The 27,252-nt window shown below is 36.8% G+C and overlaps 1 protein-coding gene across 7 annotated transcripts in view; it reads right to left on the bottom strand.

Moving 5' to 3' along the window:
- The window catches only part of LRRC49 (leucine rich repeat containing 49), a 126,994-nt gene that overhangs the window by 31,818 nt on the left and 67,924 nt on the right, over positions 1-27,252 (bottom strand). For all 7 annotated transcript variants that reach the window (XM_073801196.1, XM_073801197.1, XM_019949113.3 and 4 more), the window contains 3 exons: positions 26,065-26,212; positions 7,290-7,373; positions 3,742-3,902 (listed from right to left, as the gene is read on the bottom strand). In XM_073801196.1, the coding sequence (XP_073657297.1) occupies positions 3,742-3,902; positions 7,290-7,373; positions 26,065-26,212 (393 nt within the window). The remainder of the gene's footprint in view (positions 1-3,741; positions 3,903-7,289; positions 7,374-26,064; positions 26,213-27,252) is intronic.

Raw genomic sequence — 27,252 nt, 5'->3', positions numbered from 1 at the left:
CAATATCACTGATGAACATAGATGCAAAAATCTAGCAAACAGAATCCAACAGCATCTTAAAAGGATAGCCAGAACATGGAAGCAACCTAAGTGTTCATCAACAGACAAATGGATAAAGAAGATGTGGCACATATATATAATGGAATGTTAGCCATAAAAAGAAACAAAATTGAGTTATCTGTAGTGAGGTGGATGGACCTAGAGTCTGTCATATAGAGTGAAGTAAGTCAGAAAGAGAAAAACAAATACCATATGCTAACATATATATATGGAATCTAAAAAAAAAAAAAAATGGTCATGAAGAACCTAGGGGCAAGACGAGAATAAAGATGCAGACCTACTAGAGAATGGACTTGAGGATACGGGGACGGGGAATGGTAAGCTGGGACAAAGTGAAAGAGTTGCATGGACACATGTACACCACCAAACGTAAAATAGATAGCTAGTGAGAAGCAGCCACATAGCACAGGTAGATCAGCTCGATGCTTTGTGACCACCTAAGGGGTGGGATAGGGACGGTGGGAGGGAGGGAGATGCAAGAGGGAAGAGATATGGGGACATATGTATATGTATAACTGATTCACTTTGTTATAAAGCAGAAACTAACACACCATTGTAAAGTAATTATACTCTAATAAAGACGTTAAAAAAAAAAAGATTACAGTGGTTGTTGTCAGGGGCTGGGGGAGGCACCGAGAAATGGGGAGTTGTTTTTAATAGGTATAAAGTTTCTGTTACACTTTAGAGCTCTGCCATAAAATGTGGTGCCTATATTTATTAATATTGCATAGTACACTTAAAAATGTGTTAAGAGGATAGATTTCATAATGTGTTCTTACCATAATAAAAAAGCAATTAATTAAAAAAAAGTAACCTAACCATATGGTCCATCATTTCTTTCGTCATTATACTTGAATTTTTAAATTCTTTATCTTTTTTTTTTTTTTTTTTTTTTTTGAGGTACGCATGCCTCCCACTGTGGCCTCTCCCGTTGCGGAGCACAGGCTCCGGACGTGCAGGCTCAGCAGCCATGGCTCATGGGCCCAGCCGCTCCGCGGCATGTGGGATCTTCCCGGACCGGGGCACGAACCCATGTCCCCTGCATCAGCAGGCAGACTCTCAACCACTGCGCCACCAGGGAAGTCCCCCTTATCTTTGATCCTTCATCTTGATCCTTCATCTCCTTATTCTTTATAAGACATTTAGCTTCTCTACTTATACACCTTGCTACTCTGTGCTCCTGGAATTCAGACTGTAGTTCAATTCAATTCAGACTGTAGTTGCTACAGTTTCATGGTCTATAACCTCCTTTATTTCCTCAGGATTTTCCTTCAGTAACACAACACTTCCCCAGTTAGCTCCCTAGTATACCTGAAAAGTATGGAGAGATACACCATGATTTTTAAAGTGCTGATTTATTATCTTAAGAATGTTAATCCTACTGAAATAAACAACTTAAATGCCATTTGAATAAGATTCTAACATTTCCATTTAGATTAAATGATTTTAAAGTTCATATGTAAGAACAAGTGTGTAAGAACTGAAACTTTGAAAAGAATAGTGAAAGCGTATTTCCCTTACTAGATATTAAAACTTAGTATAAAATGACAATAATCAAAAGAGTCTGGTATTGGCATTAAGACATAAAAGTAGATTAGTGACATGGAATAGAGAGTACAGAAGTATATCCAATATTTATGGGAACCTACTATAACATGAAAATGGCATTCTCATTAAAAAAGACAATAATTTAATTGAGGAATGCTATTAGACAATTAACTAGTCAATTGAAATAAAATCAAGTTACACTCTTACCTAACACCATATATAAAAATAAATTTGATGTATTAAAGGAGTAATTTTAAAACCTTATTAAAATTTTAGGATAAAATTTATAAGATCATTTGGATAAACTTGGTACTAGGAAACCTTCTTAAGGAAGATAAAAAATATATTTTTTAATAAAAGATAAATCAGAAATAGAACTGACTTGTATAGTATTTCATAAATCTAAAGCCCAATGATATAAAGTTTTAATTTTATAAAGTATAGTTCTAGCCAAGTAAAATTACATTTTGACATTTAAAAAATATTAAATAAAGCTCCAGGGCAATATAAGTGATATATCTGTTATACAAATCATTACTTAATTAGAATTTTAATTGTTTCCTTATTTTTCTAGCTAAAAGATCTGAGAAACTCTACCATGTGGATACCCAAGTGAGCTGAAGGAGGTACACTGATCAATATAAATTAATCTTATAACTAAAATTGTAAAAGTATATTTGTCGGGCTTCCCTGGTGGCGCAGTGGTTGAGAGTCCGCCTGCCGATGCAGGGGACACGGGTTCGTGCCCCGGTCCGGGAAGACCCCACATGCCGTGGAGCAGCTGGGCCCGTGAGCCATGGCCACTGAGCCTGCGCATCCGGAGCCTGTGCTCCGCAACGGGAGAGGCCACGACAGTGAGAGGCCCGCGTACACCAAAAAAAAAAAAAAAAAAAAAAAAAAAGTATATTTGTCTTTAAAATATATGTCAAACTCTTTAACTCCAGTAAACTTCCAAAATATTATTCTAATTCCTCTTAAATGACTTTATCGCATTCTTCATATATGGAAAGCTTAAAGAATACTGGCTGAAAACTTGAAATAAAAGCTATATTATATTTAGTTTGAAATGTGTTTCAGAATTTGGTTTGGTCATTAGATAACTGTGCATCAAGTGAAACAAAACTGCAGTGCATTCTATCTTTGATTTTTAGGTTTTAAATTATATATATATGTTTTTAAATTATAAATAAACTATGAAAATATATATGCTTTATATTCCTCTTATTTACTTGATTCTAGTATGCCTTCTTGAGAGGAAGAGAAATATGTCAAGTCTAGAAAGCATCCTCAGATTTGCTCATAAATCAAGGGATATATGTTATCTGACCAATGTGTCATAGAAGAAAGAGGCTGTGAGCCACTGGAATAGACAGATATTATAGAACAGAACTGGAGTAACTATTCAGATTTTATGCCGAATTGCTTAATACTACTAGTTAAGGAGTAAGGATTTGTGATAGCTACTGGGCAAACAACAGAGGTTAAGACAATCAGGATTCTTTTCCTTGAGAAGCTTACATTCTAGTGGGGAAGACAGTTATGAAACAACTAATTACCCACTATTTATTTAATTATGGTCATGATAAGTGCTAACAAGGGCAAGTGCAGAGTACTGGGAGAAAAAAAGGTTATCTGATCTAGCCTAGTCTCCGGGAAGTCGTTAGGGAAGGCTTTTCAGGGGAAGTGAGGTTTAAATTTAAGACCTCCAGGCTGAGTGGTAGTTAGCCAGGGTAGGGTGAGGAAAGTAGGGCAGGGGAGAATACAACTGTTTGTAAGAGAAGCGTTCTGAAGTAGGAAGTAACTGAACTGGAAATCACTGAGGCTGCAGCACAAGAATAAAGTGGCTGATGGTATGGGATAAAATAGGTGAGGTGGGTAGAGGGTCTCATAGGCTATATTAAGTAATCTAGATTTATTCCTATGAAAAATAAGAAACTACTGAAGGGTTTTTAAATTAGGGGTCAGCTTATATTTTCAATATTTCCACCTTAACTTTTAAAACCTACTGCTAATTTCAGTAGGTTTTCTTAAGAAAACTATCTTAAAATAATTATATGTCAAATGTTTTCCTGTTTCTGCTCCAAATTCAGTTCTCCAAAGATACTAGTATCTGGAAAGAATACCATTGCATACCCTGTTTCCTCTGGAAATGCAGAGATGGTGCTTCCATCGTTCTGACAGTGGTCCTGAGAGTCTGAATCTTTTCCATCTTGGTTTGTAGCAATATTGGTAATTCGATGTTGTTGCAAGTCCCACTTTCGAGCTACGTTGTTAATTATTAACCTTTTCTTCTCCTATGAAAAAGTTCATTGGGACAAGAATTACATAATGCCATTTTTGTAGCACGAGAGTCCAAGGAGCATATTGTTTGTACTACTTATCACACCTTTAAAAGGAGTGTTACTTAAAAGTAGCTACCAAATATGTATTCTAAAACACAGTATAAGTGGCCTTTATTTAACCTATGCAATCAACCATCTCAACGATGCTCTATCATCCTTAACAAATTATATGCAAAACAATAATTACTTCCACTGGAGATAAGAAAATTCACTATTTGAAAGTTTAATTTGACAGAAATTTATATATTCAAGCGTTATGTGAAGTTTTAATTAGACAGAAAATTATGCCTTTGTGTTTAAACACAGCAAGAAAAAACTAATGATATTTTAATTTTCCTATTCAATAATTATGGCAAATATGGTGGAATACTTTGGGGGGGAAGGGAGGAAGGAGAGAGACTGATCAATGTTCCAAGCTTCACAGCATAAATTACAATGTCTGAAAATTAATAATCATATATAGACTATTAAATGAAATTGTACTAGGTTGAAATATTTCTAGATAACTAATAGCATCCTAGATTATCCATTATCAAAAGTTAATTTTTAAATGGCATATTGATTAAATCAGAGTGCTGAAAATGGACACTTTCCCTTTTCTCTTTACTAAGAGAACAATCATCCAGTGAAAAACCATCTGTGTGATACTGATTCACCTGCTCTCTTTGGAGCCAGTGAAGGCTGTTTGGAAGATTCTTTGCCCATTCCCTCAGTGCATTCACACATGCAGAATACTTATGTTTAGTTCCACCTCTTTGCCTATCTAAAATTTTAGATGTAGAAATGGCATTGGATAGGAATGAAAAGTGGTGACAAAGCTTAATTAAAACTAAACATTTTAAAAGTTCTATTTCTGCATTTAAAAATGTTTCTAGCATGGGTTCTTTTTTCTATTGCTCGGAATTTCAAATTTGTTTATATAATTAAATGGGTTATACTTAATATGTATATACTTCTGAGCCTTTTTGACATTTTATGTATGTCCTTCTTATCTAAAGCAAGTAGGAATCTGCCATTCTACTATAAATTTTCCCCCGAAATCTATGATAAAAAGGCACCTTACCTTAAAGAATTCTATTTCAGTTATTTGCAGATGACTGGGACAAACCAATTCTTAACCTAAGCAATACCACTATTTTTACTCAGTACCAAGGCTACTTTGAAAGAGGCAGGGGCAGCGAGTAAATGGAGGATGGCTATCATGCTGGCTCCATGCATTTCGTTTTCTGGCTGACTTGGAGTCAGCAAAAATAAATATTCTAAGTGAGGTAGATATAGTGATGTTTAGAAACAGGGCACAAAAGTTTACACCACTGAGTATGCTAACAAATTTATAACAAGATACTCTGAAAACGCAAACACTTTCCTATACCAATTCCAAAGTTAAGCTTTCTTTAATTGGGTTATTAAAATCAGATCAACACCAGGTTGACTAAGAAAATGGATATTTTCATTGAGGCCAAGAAAAGGGAAGACATTTTAAAACAAGAGTGCAGTCTGGGGTCAGGTGGGGATTGCTGGTTGGCCAGGGGGCCAAACAAGGGCTCTAGGTGTCTGTGGAGCAAAAAAAAGAGGAGCAAAAGAAAGCCTAGAGATTCTGTAAGGCAAAAGGGGGTACACCCCAAAAATTTCATGCTCAAAGATCATGGATGCATTTGGCATATATTAGTACAATCACGACTATAGCTAGACGGCAATTTGCCAAGTCTGTGTTAAAGTGACAATTATTTTAGAAGATGCCAACTTTCAGCTTCTGCCACTTGAGTCTATTCTTTATAGTCCAAGCAATACCACACCAGTATATCCCATAACTATCACTTCCATTCATTTCCAAGTTTGAAAAGAAAATAGAAAGATAGAAAAGCAATAAGGCTGAAGATATAGGTCCATACACTCTTCCTGTCCCTCTATAACCACCCATCCCATTTTCTTAATGATCAATATGTGTTGTCACATGAAACAATCTCCAGTAAATGCTGAGGGTCTTTGATATCATGACCCTGAATCTGAGCTAGAGCTAGAATTCCTGATTTCCTACACTTTTCCTCTTACTAAAAATTTTTAAAATTAAATAACCCTCATAATTAAAGAGCCCTATTTGGCAACTTCAAGAGAAGCATTAGGTATTTTTTGAAGTTTTCATAAATATTTTCCAAACATCTAAAAAACATGTTAGCTAAAAATTTAATGGCATATTTCCAAAAATACTGATGGTTACAAGCAGCTGAATTGGGTATATAATAAAAAATGTTCAGTTCAAAGATGGAGTCAAGTGCAATTTGTTGCCTATACTAGGTTCTACTTACACTGGAAGCCTTAGAGTTAAATCACCAATAACAGCAGATGAGAAAATTTTAGCATACTGAGTAACAGTTCTAATTACTTTTGAAGTAGCAGCCTGGAGCTGAGAGGGCTTGGGACCAAGTTTGTTTTGTTTTGTTTTGTTTGTTAATTTTGGAGTAGTTTTCATAGAGTAAAATACACACGTTCAAGTGTACTCTTTGATCAGTTTTGACAAATGTGTATATCTGCTAACTCATAACATTTCCATCACCCCAGTAAGTTCCCTAAGATACAACTTTGTATCCCTATTAGTCATTTTTAAAAATTCTGAATGCCATTTTAATTTTAAAAAGAAAAGCTCCTACACAAGACAAGAATGAGTAATGGTAATCAGGGTGATATCCTTAGTTTCAGAACATAGTAGAATCATAATAAGAACTATAAACTTTAAGCTGTCTTTATTTATTATACTTTGTTATGTTAATATAAAATATTTTTAAAGAAAACATTTTAAGGAAATTTAACATCTGATATGTTAAATAATTTAAAACCAGTTTAAAAAACCTTTAATTCCTATACTCCTCAAAACCTTTACCACCTCTATATCAGAGAAGCTAATGGAGACATTTTTTTAATGCAAAAAGCCATCATTTAAAAAAAAAACATGTAGCAGAGCTCATTAAAATATATCATTAAAGATGACAGTCTACTACAGCGGTTTCCAAAATGAAATGCACATGCCATGAGGATACACATGGTGATATACTGGTGTGGAAAAAATTATAACTTCTGTTATATTTATTTTTAATCTCTTTTACAATTTCTATCTTTTGCATGTGTTTTATAATGTACATTATTTTGTATTTCAGAAGTAAAAGTTTGTTTATAGGTAGTGACTTATAAAAGTTTTAAGGGTGTTTGTTTATTAAAAACACTCTACTGATAGGAATGAAAAATTTACAGTTTGGAAACTACTTTTCTAGCTGATTAGCTAGCTAGCTTCACTGTGTGTGAGTGCATGTGCACATATATGAATGTAGACATCACACAAAATACCTTAAGCAAAGATTGCTTATGACTTTCTCGCTTCTTCTCTTCCTCTTTTTTGGCTACAACAGATGCCATACGCCTTTCTTCTTCCTAAAAGAAAAATGTAAAAAAGTATTATTAAGTATTTAACCTTTTTTATGCTAAATATCTTCAGTTTTCCAAGTCTGATTTTCTTTGTGAGAGGCATACTATTTGCTAATAGAAAATATGCCCTCAAAGAAAAAGTTAGTATGTTCCTCTTTATTTTCTTCTTCCGTCTTAATTCTAAAAGAAACCTGTACATTCTTAACTCTGCTCCACACGCTTGATGTGAGATAAACCTAACTAATACAAGAAAGAAAAAAGAATGAGAAGAGAAAAAAGAAAGGGGAAGCAGGCTTCTATAATTTTTCTTTGTACTGTAGTTCCACATGGAGAGACTTAACAAACTTGCTATCATGAAGATAAAAAGGATAAAAATTATACTCTTAACAATCTTTATTTAATTTATGGTTGCAAATCAGAGGTTTTTCTTAATGACAAAACAGCTGTGAAAGCTTTTAAAAACTCTCCATTGATATTAATAAATTATTCTCCATTAACATCATTACTTTTACTTTGTTTTTAAGTTGATTTGGCCAGTCTAATTTCTTCCATTCTAAAAACTATGAAATAATATTACTGTAATAACATTATACAGTTTAGAAAAATTTTTTAAAATCAGTCATAATCCTAACACCCTAACTCAAATATTATCATTTCTGTATCACCTTACAATACTATGAGCAAAGTTTTAAATGTTGCAATCTGCATACACAATCTGGATCATGTTTTTTTTCCCCCTGAATATTGGCAAATTTTAATAAAGTAAATTATAACCATGTAAGTTTTAATTTTTATTACCAAAAGATTTGTAGGCATTCAAAATGATGTCACAATTTGAGAAAACAATTTCTTCATAAAAGACAAACCTGAAAATATCTTCAGTGATAGAAAATTTAAAAAGTAATTCAGTACATTTGAAGCAGAACTTTTTAAGAAATAAAAAATTACAAAAACTGATATGAAAACTTTAATGGAGGTGGTTTGAAGAGCAGATTTTATACAGCTGAAGAGAGAATCAGCCAACTGGAAAACAGGTCAGAAGAAATTTTCCTGTATGCTTTCATACTAGCCTATACTTGCCAATCATAGCACTTAACCTGTTTCATTTAAATTATTTCTGGTACTATCTCTCCCCTTTCCTGCAAATAGCTCCACGAAGGTATGGACCAGGTCAGCTCCCCATTACATAGTAGATATTCAATAAACATATATTCAAGGAATGAATTATTGAATGTACATCTCTATACATCTGTTCAATAATTTCCTAAAACTGAAACTACTAAATCAAGTGGTAGACATATTTCTAGGCCTTTTGATACGTTTGCAAATTTCCCTCCATAAATGTAGTACTAATTGACACTTCTACCAGAAGTTAACATTTGATTTAAAATATAATGGATAGTCATAAGAGTTGTTTGCCAAATATTCCTGTGTCTCCCCACATCCTGGCCACATTGTGAGATAGCACTTCATGCCCTTTTGAAGTTAGGTGAGGTCATGTGACTTGCTTTGGCCAATGTCATATGAACAAAAGTGACATGTGTTTACTTCTGGGTGGAACATTTCAGACAATGATGACATAGCTATTCTCTCTCTCACCTCTACTGCAGAATTTGCAAAGCTCCAGAGGTTGGGTGCTTTGAAGGCCTTGGTCCTGGAATGAGGACAACACAGAGTAAAGTTCCCAGATCACATACTATGGGCAGACTGACAGTATGAGCATGAAATAAACTTTGTGGATTTAATCCACTGAGGTTAGAGAAGTTGTTACTGTAATATAATCTAGCCTATCCTGATCAGTATATACATTATATTAGAATTAAGGAAGGTCAAAGAGATCACAAATAGGTATTCTAGGGTGTGAGCCATTACAAATGCTTCTGAAAACAAAGAAAGACCTAGACTAAAGAAGTAAATAAAAAATGCACAAAGAGAAACTATCATGGAGTTAAAAAGGAAAGTAGAATGCATCTCCCGTAAAACTCTAATTTTAGAAATGAGGAAATGAATACTCTGAGAAGTTTAGTAAATTATACAAGGTCACACAGCTAGTGACAAAGCCAGGATCAGGGCCAGAAATCATTTGTGAGAAATGCAGTTTGTATTTTTATAATAAGGATATATTTAAATGTGTCTTACTGATTTTAGAGAGATGAAAAAAGTGAGGTCAAAATTTAGAAGTAATCTGCCATATGATTTAGTTGTTTTAAAGGGAATGAAAATTTATGTGATTTTTGATGAATTTAAAGTATATTTTACGGACGGAGACCTTCAAGATGGTGGAGGAGTAAGACATGGAGATCACCTTCCTCCCCATAAATACATCAGAAATACAACTACATGTGGAACAACTCCTACTGAACACCTACTGAATGCTGGCAGAAGACCTCAGACTTCCCAAAAGGCAAGAAACTCCCCAAGTACCTGGGTAGGGCAAAAGAAAAAAGAAAAAACAGAGACAAAAGAATAGGGACAGGACCTGCACCTCTGGGAGGTGGCTGTGAAGGAGGAAAAGTTTCCAGACATTGGAAAGCCCCTTCACTGGTGGAGGCCCGGGGTGGCCGGGGGGAAGCTTTGGAGCCATGGAGGAGAGCGCAGCAACAGGGGTACAGAGGGCAAAGCGGAGAGATTCCCACACAGAGGATGGGGGCAGACCAGCACTCACCAGCCTCAGAGGCTTGTCCGCTCACCTGCAGGGGCGTGTGGGGGCTGGGAGCTGAGGCTACGGCTTCAGAGGTCAGATCCCAGGGAGAGGACGGGGTTGCCTGCGTGAACACAGCCTGAAGGGGGCTAGTGTGCCACAGCTAGCTGGGAGGGACTCCAGGAAAATGTCTGGAATTGCCCAAGAGTCAAGAGAGCATTGTTTCGGGGTGCGCTAGGAGAGGGGATTCAGAACAGTGCCTAGACGAGCTCCAGAGATGGGAGCAAGGCATGGCTATCAGCGCGGACACCAGAGACGGGCATGAAATGCTAAGGCTGCTGCTGCAGCCACCAAGAAGCCTGTGTGCAAGCACAGGTCACTATCCACACCTCCCCTCCCAGGAGCCGGTGCAGCCCGCCAATGCCAGGGTCCTGTGATCCAGGGACAGCCTCCTCGGGAGAACACATGGCGTGCCTCAGGCTGCTGCAACATCACGCCAGCCTCCGCCACCACAGGCTCGCCCTGCATTCCGTTCCCCAACCACCCCCTGGCCTGAGTGAGCCAGAGCCCCTCGTCAGCTGCTACTTTAACCCCGTCCTGTCTGAGAGAAGAACAGATGCCCTCAGGCAACCTACACACAGAGGCAGGGTCAAAACCAAAGCTGAACCCCAGGAGCTGTGAAAACAAAGAAGAGAAAGGGAAATTTCTCCTAACAGCCTCAGGAGCAGCAGATTAAATCTCCACAATCAACTTGATGTACCCTGAATCTGTGGAATACCTGAATAGACAACGAATCATCCTATAATTGAGGGGGTGGACGTTGGGAGCAACTGTAGACTTGGGGTTTGCCTTCTGTATCTAATTTGTTTTTGGTTTTATGTTTTTCTTAGTTTAGTATATAGAGTTTATAATCATTGGTATATTTGTTTATTGATTGGGTTGCTCTCTTCCTCTTTTTTTAATATACATATACATATTTTTTTTTTGCTTTTTCTCTTTTTATGAGTGTGTATGTGTATGCTTCTTTGTGTGATTTTGTCTGTATAGCTCTCCTTTTACCATTTCTCCTAGGATTCTATCTGTCCGTTTTTATTTTTTTCCTTCTTTTTTTATTAGTATACTTTTTAGTGCTTGTTATCACTGGTGGATTTGTTTTTTGGTTTGGGTTGCTCTCTTCTTTCTTCCTTTCCTTTTTTTTGCTCTTTTCCATTATTTTAATTTTTTCTTTTATTTTTAATAATAATTTTTTATTTTAATAACTTTGTTATTTTTTCTTTCTTTCTTTCTTATTTTCTCCCTTCTTTTCTGAGCTGTGTGGCTGACAGGGTTTTGGTGCTCCAGCGGGGTGTCAGGCCTGTGCCTCTGAGGTGGGAGAGCCGAGTTCAGGTCATTGGTCAACCAGAGACCTCCTGACTCCACAAAATATCAAATGGAGAATGCTCTCCCAGAGATCTCCATCTCAACACTAAGACCCAGCTCCACTCAACAACCAGTAAGTTACAGTGCTGGAACCCTGTGCCAAATAACTGGCAAGACAGAAACACAACCCCACCCATTAACACAGAGGCTGCCTAAAATCAAAATAAAGTCACAGACACCCCAAAACACAGCACCGGACGTAGTCCTACTCACCAGAAAGACAATATCCAGCCTCAACCACCAGAACACAGGCACTAGTCTCCTCCACCAGGAAGCCTACACAAACCGCTGAACCAACCTTAGCCACTGGGGGTAGACACCAAAAACAACGGGAACTATGAACATGCAGCCTGCAAAAAGGTGACCCCAAACACAGTAAGTTAAGCAAGAGGAGAAGACAGAGAAACACACAGCAGATGAAGGAGCAAGGTAAAAACCCAACAGACCAAACAAAAGAAGAGTAAATAGGCAGTCTACCTGAAAAACAATTCAGAGTAATAATAATAGTAAAGATATCCAAAATCTTGGAAATAGAATGGAGAAAATACAAGAAACGTGTAACAAGGACCTATAAGAACTAAAGAGCAAACAAACAATGATGAACAACACAATAAATGAAATTAAAAATTCTCTACAAGGAATCAATAGCAGAATAACTGAGGCAGAAGAACAGATAAGTGACTTGGATGATAAAATACTGGAAAAAATTACCGCAGAGCAGACTAAAGATAAAAGGATGAAAAGAATTGAGGAGAGTCTCAGAGACTTCTGGGACAACATTAAACACACCAACATATGAATTATAGAGGTCCCAGAAGAAGAGGAGAAAAAGAAAGGGACTGAGGAAATAACTGAAGAGATTAGAGTCGAAAACTTCCCTAATATGGGAAAGGAAATAGTCAATCAAGTCCAGGCAGCGCAGAGAGTCCCATACAGGATAAATCCAGGGAGAAACACGCCAAGACACATATTAATCAAACTATGAAAAATTAAATACAAAGAAAAAATATTAAAAGCAGAAAGGGAAAAACAACAAATAACATACAAGGGGATCCCCATTAGGTTAACAGCTGATCTTTCAGTAGAAACTCTGCAAGCCAGAAGGGCGTGGCAGGACATATTTGATGAAAGGGAAAAACCTACAACCAAGACGCCTCTACCCAGCAAGAATCTCATTTAGATTCGGCAGAAAATTAAAAGCTTTACAGACAAGCAAAGCTAAGAGAATTCAGCACCACTAAAGCAGCTTTACAACAAATGCTAAAGGAACTTCTCTAGGCAGGAAACACAAGAGAAGGAAAAGACCTGCAATAACAAACCGAAAACAATTAAGTAAATGGGAATAGGAACATACATATCGATAATTATCTTAAATGTAAATGGATTAAATGCTTCCACCAAGACATAGACTGACTGAATGGATACAGAAACAAGACCTGTATATATGCTGTCTACAAGCGACCCACTTCAGACCTAGTGACACATACAGACTGAAAGTGAGGGGATGGAAAAAGATATTCCATGCAAGTGGAAATCAAAAGATAGCTGAGGTAGCAAATCTCATATCAGACAAAATAGACTTTAAAATAAAGACTATTACAAGAGACAAAGAAGAACACTACATAATGATCAAGGGATCAATCCAAGAAGAAGATATAACAATTTTAAATGTTTATGCATTCAACATAGGAGCACCTCAATATGTAAGGCAAATGCTGACAGCCATAAAAGGGGAAGTCAACAGTAACACAATCATAGCAGAGGACTTTAACACTCCACTTTCACCAATGGACAGATCATCCAAAATGAAAATAAATAAGGAAACACATATTTTAAATGACACATTAAACAAGATGTACTGAATCGATATTTATAGGACATTCCATCCAAAAACAACAGAATACACTTTCTTCTCAAGTGCTCATGGAACATTCTCCAGGATAGATCATATCTTGGATCACAAATCAAGCCTCGGTAAATTTAAGAAAATTGAAATCGTATCAAGTATCTATTCTGACCACAACACTATGCAACTAGGTATCAATTACAGGAAAAATCTGTAAAAAGTACAAAAACATGGAGGCTAAACAATATGCTACTAAATAACCAAGAGATCACTGAAGAAATCAAAGAGGAAATCAAAAAATTTCTGGAAACAAATGACAATGAAAACATGACGACCCAAAACCTATCGGATGCAGCAAAAGCAGTTCTAAGAGGGAAGTTTATAGCAATACAATCCTACCTCAGGAAACAAGAAACATCTCAAATAACCAACCTAATCTTACACCTAAAGCAATCAGACAAAGGAGAACAAAATAACCCCAAAGTTAGCAGAAGGAAGGAAATCATAAAGATCAGATCAGAAATAAATGAAAAAGAAATGAAGGAAACAATATTAAAGATCAATAAAACTAAAAGCTTGTTCTTTGAGTAGAGAAGCAAAATTGATAAAGCATTAGCCAGACTCAACAGGAAAAAAAGGGAGAAGACTCAAATCAATAAAATTAGAAATAAAAAGGAGAAGTAACAACAGACACTGCAGAAATACAAAGGATCATGAGATCTTACTACAAGCAACTATATGCTAATAAAGTGGACAACCTGGAAGAAATGGACAAATTCTCAGAGAAGCACAACCTTCTGAGACTGAACCAGGAAGAAAGAGAAAATATAAACCGACCAATCACAAGCACTGAAATTGAGACTGTGATTAGTAATCTTCCAACAAACAAAAGCCCAGGGCCAGATGGCTTCACAGGTGAATTCTATCAAACATTTAGAGAAGAGCTAACACCTATGCTTCTCAAACTCTTCCAAATTATAGCAGAGGGAGAAACACTCCCAAATTCATTCTACGAGGCCAGCATCACCTTGATACCAAAACCAGATAAAGATGTCACAAAGAAAGAAAACTACAGGCCAATATCACTGATGAACATAGATGCAAAATCCTCAACGAAATACTATCAAAGAGAATCCAACAGCACATTAAAAGGATCATACACCATGATCAAGTGGGGTTTATCCCAGGAATGCAAGAATTCTTCAATATATGCATATCAATGTGATACACCATATTAACAAATTGAAGGAGAAAAACTGTATGATGATCTCATTAGATGCAGAGAAAGCTTTCGACAAAATTCAACACCCATTTATGATAGAAACTCTGAAGAAAGTAGGCATAGAGGGAACTTACCTCAACATAATAAAGGCCACGTGGGACAAACCCACAGCCAACATCGTCCTCAATGGTGAAAAACTGAAACCATTTCCACTAAGATCAGGAACAAACAAGGCTGTCCAGTCTCAGCACTATTATTCAACACAGTTTTGGAAGTTTTAGCCACAGCAATCAGAGAAGAAAAATAAATAAAAGGAATCCAAATCGGAAAAGAAGAAGTAAAGTTGTCACTGTTAGCAGATGACATGACAGTATACATAGAGAATCCTAAAGATGCTACCAGAAAACTACTAGAGCTAGTCAATGAATCTGGTAAAGTAGCAGGATACAAAAGTAATGCACAGAAATCTCTTGCATTCCTATACACTAATGATGAAAAATCTGAAAGTGAAATTAAGAAAACACTCCCATGTACCACTGCAACAAAAAGAAAAAAATACCTAGGAATAAACCTCTACCTAGGGAGACAAGAGACCTATTATGCAGAAAACTATAAGACACTGATGAAAGAAATTAAAGATGATACAAATAGATGGAGAGATATACCATGTTCTTGGATTGGAAGAATCAACATTGTGAAAATGACTCTACTACCCAAAGCAATCTACAGACTCAATACAATCCCTATCAAACTACCAGTGGCATTTCTCACAGAACTAGAAGAAGAAAGTGCACAATTTGTATGGAAACACAAAAGACCCAAATAGCCAAAGCATTCTTGATAAAGAAAAACGGAGCTGAAGGAATCAGGCTTCCTGACTTCAGACTATACTACAAAGCTACAGTAATCAAGACAGTATGGTACTGGCACAAAAACAGAAATATAGATCAATGGAACAGGACAGAAAGCCCAGAGATAAACCCACGTACATATGGTCACCTTATCTTTGATAAAGGAGGCAAGAATATATAATGGAGAAAAGACAGCCTCTTCAATAAGTGGTGCTGGGCAAACTGGACAGGTACATGTAAAAGTATGAGATTAGATCACTCCCTAACACCATACACAAATATAAGCTCAAAATGGATTAAAGACCTAAATGTAAGGCCAGAAACTATAAAACTCTTAGAGGAAAACATAGGCAGAACACTCTATGACATAAATCTCAGTAAGATCCTTTTTGACCCACCTCCTAGAGAAATGGAAATAAAAGCAAAAATAGACAAATGGGGCCTAATGAAAGTTAAAAGCTTTTGCACAGCAAAGGAAACCATAAGCAAGACGAAAAAACAACCCTCAGAATGGGAGAAAATATTTGCAAATGAAGCAACTGACAAAGGACTAATTTCCAAAATTTACAAGCAGCTCAATATCTAAAAGAACAAACAACCCAATCCAAAAATGGGCCGAAGACCTAAACAGACATTTCTCCAAAGAAGACATACAGATTTCCAACAAACATATGAAAGGGTGCTCAACATCACTAATCATTAGAGAAATACAAATCAAAACTACAATGAGGTCTCACTTCACACCAGTCAGAACGGCCATCGTCAAAAAATCTACAAACAATAAATGCTGGAGAGGGTGCGAAGAAAAGGGAACCCTCTTGCACTCTTGGTGGGAATGTAAATTGATACAGCCACTATGGAGAACAGTATGGAGATTCCTTAAAAAACTGAAAATAGAACTACCATACGACCCAGCAATCCCACTACTGGGCATATACCCTGAGAAAACCATAATTCAAAAAGAGTCATGTACTACAATGTTCATTGCAGCTCTAGTTACAACAGCCAGGATATGGAAGCAACCTAAGTGTCCTTCGACAGCTGAATGGATAAAGATGTGGCACATATATACAATGGAATATTACTCAGCCCTAAAATGAAACGAAATTGAGTTATTTGTAGTGAGGTGGATGGACCTAGAGTCTGTCATACAGAGTGAAGTAAGTCAGAAAGAGAAAAACCAGTATCGTATGCTAACACATATATATGGAATGTAAAAAAAAAAAAAAAAGGTTCTAAAGAACCTAGGGGCAGGACAGGAATAAACATGCAGATGTAGAGAATGGACTTGAGGAAATGGGGAGGGGGAAGGGTACGCTGGGACAAAGTGAGAGAGTGGCATAGACTTATAAATACTACCAAATGTAAAACATATAGCTAGTGGGAAGCAGCCACATAGCACAGGGAGATCAGCTCGGTGCTTTGTCCCACCTAGAGGGATGGGATAGGGACGGTGGGAGGGAGATGCAAGAGGGAGGAGATATGGGGATATATGTATATGTATAGCTGATTCACTTTATTATAAAGCAGAAACTAACACACCATTGTAAAGTAATTATACTGCAATAAAGATTTTAAATAAATAAAATATATTTTACAATTTGGGAAACAGTTATTCTTCATATTTAAAGGCTGAATAGAGGTAATGAGGAAAAATAAACTAAAAATGAAATTCAGAACCTTGATTACTAGCTTTATAAAATAGCTGGATTAATAAGCATATTAAACTCTTTTGCTCAGTGAATGCTGATTTAGTTACCTATTAAGTATAACCTGTTTCAGAAAAAAACTTTTTAAAAGAACAAAATATATTGATGTTCAATTGTTGACTCATGTATTGAATGTGAACTAGAAACAGATTGGTTACTCAAACAGCAGTTTTAAACAGTACTAGAAACTGTATGGATCACGTACTACACATACTTAAGAGATGATTTCATCAGATTTTCAAAAAGAATTTGAGCATCTATTAAAGGCAGTACGACTTTAAAAGGAAAGCTAAACCTAGGAAAACTGGATATATGCCAAATCAATTCAAATATTGAGTGTTTTTAAAAACTTATATATCTGATGACTATATTTCAGCCCAAATAATTATAGAGTAGCTAAACGTAGAAACAAAAATAAACCTCTAATTGTAAAGATAAGCTATAAGTCTGTTGGTAAGAAGGAAAAAAATTGTAAAATTCTGGCATCTTCAAGATAATAGTCCAACTTCTGGCACAAAAGCCATATCCTCTACATAACAAAAGAAACGGATCTATCTGGGACTAAAAATATACATACACTTTTTTCCTTACTTCAGTTTGTTGTGAAGACCCAATACTGAAATGATTTCTAATTAATTAGGAAGTGCAGTGATTTAATAGATGTTTAATAACTTAGAATATATTGTTAGCAGCTTATTGAGGCTCAAAAACAATGCATATATTATATGAGAAGACATTTTGCTGCAAATATATAATAGCAGTCCTAATATAGGCAGCAATTTATTATGTGGAATTTTAAAAACAATGGCAATGTGAGGTTTTAACCATATACTTTAGAATAGATAGTTATACAAAACATTGTTTTCCTTGACTACACTAAATCTTAAAACAGATCTAAAATTACAGTTTTGTCTAGAAGAGAATGGCCCATATTTTTCATTCAATCTTTTTTTTTTTTTACAGAGAAAACTGATTTCCCAGGTCATAGTTAATGTCAGAATGTAGATTAGAAGCCATGTCACCTGACTTCTACTGGCCCATGGATAATAGCTATAGTATACTTTGGTGGGGAGGGGAGCCAGAACCGGCTAGGTTATACTGTCATAACAACTTTAAAACTCACACTAGCTTACAATAAGAAAATTTTATTTCTTGATCATGCAAAGAACACTGCAACTGTTCTCCATGTAGTGGCTAAGTATTCCTGGGTGCTATGACCTGATGGCATGTTCGACTCAATGTATGATTCCACAATGACCACTGCATGGGAGAAAAGCATGGAAAATCTCACTTTAGCTTTTAAATGCTTCTGTCTGAAAATTATGTACATTACTTCTGCTCACATTTCATTGGCCAAAGCAAGCTGCATGACCACGTTTACTCCAAGGGAAAGGGAAATATCATCTTTCCATCTGTTAAAAAGAGGAGGAGAACCAGAAGGCATAGGTGAGCCTTAGTAATGGCTACCACGACAGGAAACTCACCTCTATCTCAGATAGGCTACTGCATTTTTTGGAGGCAAATTGTAAACAAGTTCATATGAAGCCAACTAAATGTGAGTTTGAGGTGAAAACTTTAGACACTGTCCATTTCAGAACTGTGAGAATAGCACCTGCATTCACAAAATACTGCCTTGGAAATAAAAAATTCTGGGAGGCGGAATTTTCTATACAATGGTCCTTCTTCTAGCCCCTCCAAATGTGTCTATTCTCTCCTTTTCTGGACAGTTGTAAACATATTTGAAGACTACTGTAATATCTTCTCCTTTGTCAACGAATTGTGCCAGGTTCTCTGGAAATACTTCCAGTTTGTGATCACCCTTCTAAAACTAATAGTTCAGGTGTAATTTGACCATTAAAGAAAAAAAGGGGACTATTGTCCATTTTTCTGAATCCTCTATTTCTATAAATGAATATTGTTTAAAACCATATTAACTTCTAACAATCATACCTCATAATTAACTCAATTTGAACTTATCAATTCCAATGCAAGTCTTTTTCAAATATGCTAAGTCTCATTTCCCAAAACACTGCATTTGGCTGAGAATTGTTATGTTTGTTGTTGTGAAGTAAAGTCCAGAATTTTCTATTTCTCTATTTTTTATCTTGCTAAATTCTGCTTATATTTATAGACTAGAAGTCAGCAAACTTTTCCTGTAAAGGGCCAGATGGTAAATATTTTAAGCTTTGTGATCCACATAAAATCCCTATTGCATATTCTTTTTCTTTTTTCACAATGTTTCACAAATATAAAAACCATTCATAGCTTGAGAGCTGTAAAAAGAAAAAAACAGGTTGTGGGATGGATTTGGCCCACAGACTGTAGTTTGTCAAACCTTGTTTTAGATTATTGAGCTACTTTTGGATTCTGATTTGATCAACCAGTACATCAGGATCTCTAACTTTTCCAGTTTGTCATTTACATATTTTTATCAGAATAATATAAATGTTCTCAACTAGTCAACATTCAAAAATGTTGAAGAGAATAAGCTTGAGGAAAAAGCCTCATAGCATGCCAGTACAGATTTCTCTGCAGGCTGGCGTTAATCCATTACTTTCTGTTCCGTAGGTATACCTGAATCACAAATCCACTTAACCATGTTGTCATACAACTTACTCAACACGCTATCATAAAAGACTCTGTCCAATGTTTTGCTTAAATAACAAAACACTGTCTCTCTATAGCACTCTTCTGAGAGGGTCTGTTTATAATATCTAAAATAGTAACCTAATTTTGTAGGGCACAAATTGTTTTCTGTGAACTAATGCTGCCTCCTGCTGATCAATTCCTTAAGTACTCACAACCTATCTTCTAATAATCCAATTTAGATTTCCTTCATAATCTACATTTAAGTTTACTGTCACAATATTTTTTCTTTCCATGATAAAAAGACAGATGAGTTCATCTTATCTTTCAGCTACTCTGCTATTCTATACTGCTTCCCAGATATAACTTTCAAAGGCCCAGCAATTTATTCACTACACTTATCCATTGCTCTAGATTGAAGATTGGCAAATTCTACCCCACAGGCCAAATCCAGTACGCCACCTTTTTTTTGGTAAATAAAGTTTTATTGGAACAGATCCATGCTCACTCATTTATGTATTGGCCATGCCTGCTTTCACATCACAATGAGAGAGTTGAATAGTTTTCAACACAGACTCTATAGCCCCCAAACCCTAAAATATTTACTAACAGGCCCTTTACAGATAAAGTTTGCCAGCCCCTGATCTAAATGGGTCTGGACTCAAACTTTTTATTCACCTATCCTAGGTTTTACTTTCACTTTATTAATATTTATTTCTTCTCTTTACTAAAAGCCATTCTTCTTAACAGAGATAACAAAAGCTAAATAGGAATTGAGGCCAGGAAGTCACATTATCTTTTGATATCATATTATCTCTTGCCATTCCTCTGGATCAGACCCCCAGAAGCTCTTACCCTGACTAACCTCCTTGCTTCTCACTTTATCACCCATCCTGTCCTCCACAATTCATCCTCTGGGCTGCTACTCAGATAAACTTTTCAATAGACTAATCCAATTTAAGTATCTTAAAACTCTTTAAGGATTTCCTATGTTCAACACAAAAATCTAAACTCTTTCCTATGGCATAAAATGCCCTTCATGACCCAGTCCTTGCTGGTCATACATCCTTTTCCTCTTGCTCTTCTCCCCCATGTACAGTCAGTGCTCAGCCATGTTGAATTGCTATCAGTTGCCATATTCTCACACCCGTCTGCATTTTGCACGCCTTCTCTCTCCCTGGAACACTTTCCACTGATACATCCTCCTTCTTCTTTGCCCCTCTTCAAGTCTCAAGTCAAGTATTTTCTCCTTTGGAACATTTCCTGTTTCTCCAGTAGACATAGGTGGGCTTTGCTCTTTGATATCATCGTGCCGTGTGTGTGTGTGTGTGTGTGTGTGTGTGTGTATAAACACACACATATCTATTGATTGAGCTCATCTAACTAGCTTGTCATTCTGCATTATAATCTGGCTGCATGCCTGCCTCTGTACTTGACTGTAAGCAACTTGAGGGTCTGAATTATGATTCTGATCTTGTCACCTCTAGAGTCTAATACATACCCCAGTGCAGAAACTTCAGTTCAGGGTGCCTAAGAATGTGTCAGGAATTTTTTCATGGTGACTTTAGATCAAAAGAAATATGTTACAGCTCTGTTTACTAAGTAGTTAGTAAACAACTTAATAAGTATTCATGTTCTAGCAACTTAGTAGCCATTTGAAAAAATACTATTAAATTAAAGAAAAAATACCATTCTTGAATAGCCACAATTACTTACTAATGAAATGTGTGTGTCTGTAAGGCATTACACAAGTTCTCAAACATTAGAATTAGATTGGACACTGTCACCTTCATTTCCTGCTCTATACTGATTTTGGCATGGTATTTGTTTTTATCGCAACCACTGAAAGGTCAGCTTTGCCAGGATATAATGCCATAGACAGAAACATACTGCGACCTAGTGTTGAAATGGTAAACTACCTTAAGCTAGTAATTTTCTCAGTGTCTCACAGATATAAAATATCATTGTGTTTTGCTTGAAAATTATAAATATTCCACAGTGCCCCTCTGAGTTCACTGCAGTATCCTTGGCATGCCGTTTGGGGAACCATAGCCCCAGTGCATAGAAGTTCATTAAATATTTGTGTAATCCACCCCAGCTAGAATGTCCATATGATAAATTACATAAAACTTAATCAAAAGGTATCTTTAAAGAGAAAATAGTTATAGAACTGGTATCAGCAAAATTTGCCAGCCAGGTGGTAAATATTTTAGGGTTGTAGGCCATATAGTTTCTTTAACAACTGTTCAATTCTGCCACTATAGCATCAAAGCAGATATAAATAATATATAAATGTATGGATATGACTGTGTTCTAACACAACTTTATTTACAAAAACAGGTGGCTCGCTCATGGGCTAGTGTTTGTCAACACTAGCCCATGTTGGCAAATTAATAGAAAGTCTTTTAAAAGGTACATTCTTTCCAAACTAAAGTTACTAAAAAGCTATAAACAAAAGGTGAGACAGAACACCATGAGTCTATACCGATATGAATAAGTTAATAAACTGAAATTTTTATGAGGTATGGAATTACAAAGGTGTGATATTGTGATTTATTATAAGAAATATATATTTGGTCTTCATCCCAGTTTCTGGTTCACAGCTCCCAAAACCCTAGGAATTTCCTAAGTGTGGAGAGTGATAAAGGTGTCTTTTGTTTTTTTAATGAGGTGACTTTGGACCCCATCTAAGGATGGAGGCTGGTTGCCAGGAGAACCAACCAGGCAATTAGAGGGTTGGAACTTTCCATCCCACTCCCAGACCTCCAGGGAGAGAAGAGGAGCTGGAGGTTGAATCGACTGCCAATGACTGGGCTTCCCTGGTGGCGCAGTGGTTAAGAATCCGCCTGCCAATGTAGAGGATACGGGTTCGAGCCCTGGTCTGGGAAGATCCCACATGCACGGAGCAACTAAGCCCGTGTGCCACAACTACTGAGCCTGCGCTCTAGAGCCCGTGAGCCACAACTACTGAGCCCACGTGCCACAACTACTGAGCCCACGTGCCACAACTACTGAAGCCCGCATGCCTAGAGCCCGTGCTCCACAACAAGAGAAGCTGCCGCAATGAGAAGCCCATGCACCGCAATGAAGAGTAGCCCCTGCTCGCCACAACTAGAGAAATCCCGCGCACAGCAACAAAGACCCAACGCAGCCAAAAATAAATAAATAAATAAAACAAATTTATTAAAAAAAAAAGAAAATGCCAATGACTGATGATATAATCAATCATGACTATGTAATGAAGCCTCCATAAAAACTCCAAAGGGACAGGTTCAGAGAGCTTCGGGATTGGTGAAACCTAGAGATTTGGGGAGAGTGGTGTGCTTAGACGCTCCATGTCCCTTCCCACATACCTTGCCCTCTTTTCCATCTGGCTGTTCCTGAGTTATATCCTTTTACAATAAGCTGGTGACCTAGTAAGTAAAATGTTTCTCTGAGTTCTGTAAGCTGCTCTTGCAAATTAATCGAACCTGAGGCGGGGGGTTGTGGGAACCTCTGATTTATAGCCAGGGGGTTGGAAGTACAGTTAACAACCTGGACTGGTTACTGGCATCTGGTGGTGGGGGTGTGGTAGAGAAGGGTGTGTGTGTAGTCTTACAGGACTGAGTCCTCAAGCTGTGGAATCTGGTGCTATCTCCCAGGTAGACAGTGTCAGAATTGAATTGAATTCTTAGACACTGAGATGGTGTTCTGAGAATTTCTCGTTGGAGCTGTGGGGAACCCTGCCTCCACCCCGTTGGGAATTGAGTCTCAGAACACCAAATGAAAAGGGAACAAGAATAACTTCATGTGCAGAAGCCTGGCAGACAACATGTTAAAGTGAACAACAACAATAAAGAGATAAATATAAATTACGTATCACTTGATAGGATGCAGTGAGAGGAAGCAAAATCACTTGTGATATTTATGCCAGAAATCTATAACAAATAATTAACAGTCACGGGCTTCCCTGGTGGCGCAGTGGTTGAGAGTCTGCCTGCTGATGCAGGGGACACAGGTTCGTGCCCCGGTCCGGGAAGATCCCACATGCCGCGGAGCAGCTGGGCCCGTGAGCCATGGCCGCTGAGCCTGCGCGTCCGGAGCCTGTGCTCCGCAACGAGAGAGGCCACAACAGTGAGAGGCCCGCGTACCGCAAAAAAAAAAAACCCGAATTAAGGGTCATTCTACAGAATAACTGACCTATAATCTTCATAAATGTCGAAGTCATGAAAGTCAAGGAAAGACTAGGGAACTCTTCCTGAAAAATGGTGAGAATAGAGACATGACAATAAAATGTACCTCTGTGCAACGTATAATTCCAAACTGGATCATTTTGCCCCACAGAACATCATTAATATAACTGGTAAAATTTGAATGTGGTGTGAGGATTAGACACTAGCAATTATTCAATGTTTATTTCCTGATTTTGTTGGTTATATTGTGTTTACATAAGAGAATGTCTTTGCTCGCAAGAAATACATACTGAAGTGTTCGGGGTGGTTGGGGAATTGAGTCAGCAGCTTACTCTCAAATGGTTCTGGAACAAAAGTCCTTTGTCCTGTACTTATAACTTTTCTGTAACTTTGAGATTATTTCCATTAAATTTTTTTTTAATTTCTAAAATTAAACAGTGGAAGAGAAGATGTGCAAGGATTACTGCTCTGTATTAGCAGAAGAGCTGGCCCTGTTCCCATCCCAAGTGATTTTCCTCATTTCCTTACCAAGCAAACACATCCTAGGGAAGGTACAAGGACAGTAGTTATAGACAGTATTGTTCTCCTTTATTTAAGGCATGGAAATAGGTAAACTTTACTCAACCAACAAGGCTTTACTGAACATTACTACATTCTCAGCATCGTGTGAGATAGAGAAGGAAAGGAAATAAACATGTATAGAACATCTGCATGTATCAGGCAAGGAAGACAAAGAATGGCTTCTGCTCTCAAAGACTATGTACATTAGTTGAGTAGACAAAACTGGCATAAATTCACATGAGAAACATACTATATAATTACTAATTTACTTAATTGGTTAGCTTCTTTTCTCACCCTGTTCCTTGCAACCTCATCAGGAAGATCAATTAGAAGTACCAAAGATGCTTAATTAAGGAAAGACCTGGAAATAAGGGTAAAAGTACAAGACAGAGTTGCCAGTATAGATCCAAACAAACTGAGAGGACAAAGAACCTTTCCTCTACGCTGGAACAGAGAGAGGTAGAACCCCAGAAGACTGCTGGTATTTACAAACTCACCAACACTTTGTCTGTTAGCCACCTTAGATGTCCACAGTATTGCTGAGGTAGAAATGTGAATGGCCCACAGTGTGAAACCAGTGGACAGGCAATGAGTCAACTGGCAACTGAATAAACCTAGCTGATCACTCAGAATCCATATCAGAGAATTCCCTGGCAGTAGTTAGGACTCCGAGCTTTCACTGCCGAGGGTACAAGCTCAGTCCCTGGTCAGGGAGCTAAGATCCCACAAGCCGTGAGGTGTGGCAAAAAAAAAAAAAAAAAAAAAAAGAATCCACATCAAAATTAGCAGAGTCTAGAAGTAAGAAAACAGTGGAGGTTTAGGATATTTTTCTGGTTCAGAGATTATCAAAATGAGATCATTAACAGATATTTTCTGAGATAATAAAATGTTCAAATAAATTTGGGATGCAATGAAACAAATTAAGGCAAGTTTCTTTATTACAGAACTTCTTGGAGCCTAAAGTATGCTCATGTGCACTGTACACCTAAAAGGAGGGGTATTATTACATGCGGCATTTCACTTAGATCAGGAGCCATATCGAAACTTCTAAGTGTAGAAAATGTCTACCATGGAGACAGAATGAATAAAAAAAGAGATAGCTACTTTGAGAGGTATATCATCAATAGTAACAGTAATAATAATAATAATAATAATAGCTCCATATTATGCTTCCTGGGAGCCTCACACTGTTCTAAGGTTTAATGCTTCATTTTATCTTGACAACAACCCTATGACATAATATAATTATGATCCCCATTTTACCTTGAGGAAAATTAGATAGAAAGGTTAAGTAAATTGTCGAAGGTCATATGACTAGAAAATGGTCAAGCCAGGATGCAGACTCAAGCAGTCTGGCTCCAGCACCCATGTTCTTAACCATTACACTATATAACTTGTCAACGAAATTCTTATTCATTTATTTCAAAGTAAATTATTAGCTGGATATTAAGCAAGAATGAAAAACAAGCATGATGACTAGTTTTAAAAAAAGGTTAGGAATTTAATTCAATGAAATTGGGAATACGGATAGGAGGTAAAAAACTTGTCATTATAATTATGAAGTATATAGTCATGATAAGCCATAGTTCATTAAAAATAAGAAGCATTTCAAGCAAAGACTATGCACCCCAACTCTAACCCATGCTAACTAAAACAGTATGGTGAGCAGTTTAGAAGAGTTCTCACTCACCGTGATTCTCTTCATATCTAGCTGGCGCAGCTGCATCATATTCTGAAGGATAGTGTGCTTGTACCATGACTCTTGAGCTATTGGATTGCCATCAAAAGTGATGTCTGAGAGAGAAGTAGAATCAGCAAGGCAGCAAACACTCTCAAAACTGCAGGAAAGACAGAAACCACTGGATTACTGTGAGACCTTCAAATAGTACTTTGTTTTGTTTCATACACATTATTTTTTAGAACAGTTTTAGATTTACAGTAAAATTGAGAAGATAGTACAGACTTCCCACATGCTCCACACCAAGTTTCCCCTATTATTAACATCTTGTATTAGTATAGTACATTTTTTATAATTAATGAACTAATATTGATATATTCTTACTAACTCAAGTCAGTATTTTATCCAGATTTCTTTAGGTTTTACACAATGTCCTTTTTCTGTTCCAAGATCCCATCCAGGATACCACATTACATTTAGTTGTGATGTCTCCTTAGGCTCCTCTTGGCTGTGACATTTTCTTAGACTTTACTTATTTTTGATAATCTTGACAGTTTTGAGGAGTACTGATCAGTTATTCTGTAGGCTGCCCCTCTACTGAAATTTGTCTGATATTTTTTTCATGATAAGATTAGGGTTATGGTACATACTATTAACTAATATGACTTATCACTGTTGAAGTTGACCTTGATCACCTAACTGAAACAGTGTTTGGCAGGTTTCCAATGTAAAGTTACTCTTCCCTCCCCTTCTTTCCATACTGAATTCTTTGGAAGATGGTCATTATGTACAGCCCATACTTAAGGAGTAGAAGTTCAGTTTCCTCTCATTGAGGGCACAGTATCTACATAATTTATTTGGAATTCTTCTTCCCAGGGAGTTTGTCTTTTCCCTGTGTATTTATTTATATCAGTTTTGATTCATGGACATTTCATTTCATTCTTTGGGTTATAATCCAGTACTAGTTTACTTATTTTATTGTTCAAATTCTTCCAGCTTTGGCCATTGGACCTCTTTCAGTTGGCTCCTACGTCCATTTGACATACCCCTATTAACATGGATTTTTTGTTTTTGTAAGCACTTCTTTACTTTCTAGCATTATAAGATTCTCTAGACTCATATATTTCCTACCCCAGTCCTAGAATCAGCCATTTCTTCAAGAAGCCATGATTCCCTTTACTGGGGAATGGCATTAGAAAC

Source organism: Tursiops truncatus, chromosome 2 (assembly GCF_011762595.2).
Source record: "Tursiops truncatus isolate mTurTru1 chromosome 2, mTurTru1.mat.Y, whole genome shotgun sequence".
Lineage (NCBI taxonomy): Eukaryota > Metazoa > Chordata > Mammalia > Artiodactyla > Delphinidae > Tursiops > Tursiops truncatus.
The sequence above is the reverse complement of the archived record's forward strand: the minus strand, read 5'-3'. Positions and strand labels throughout refer to the sequence as shown.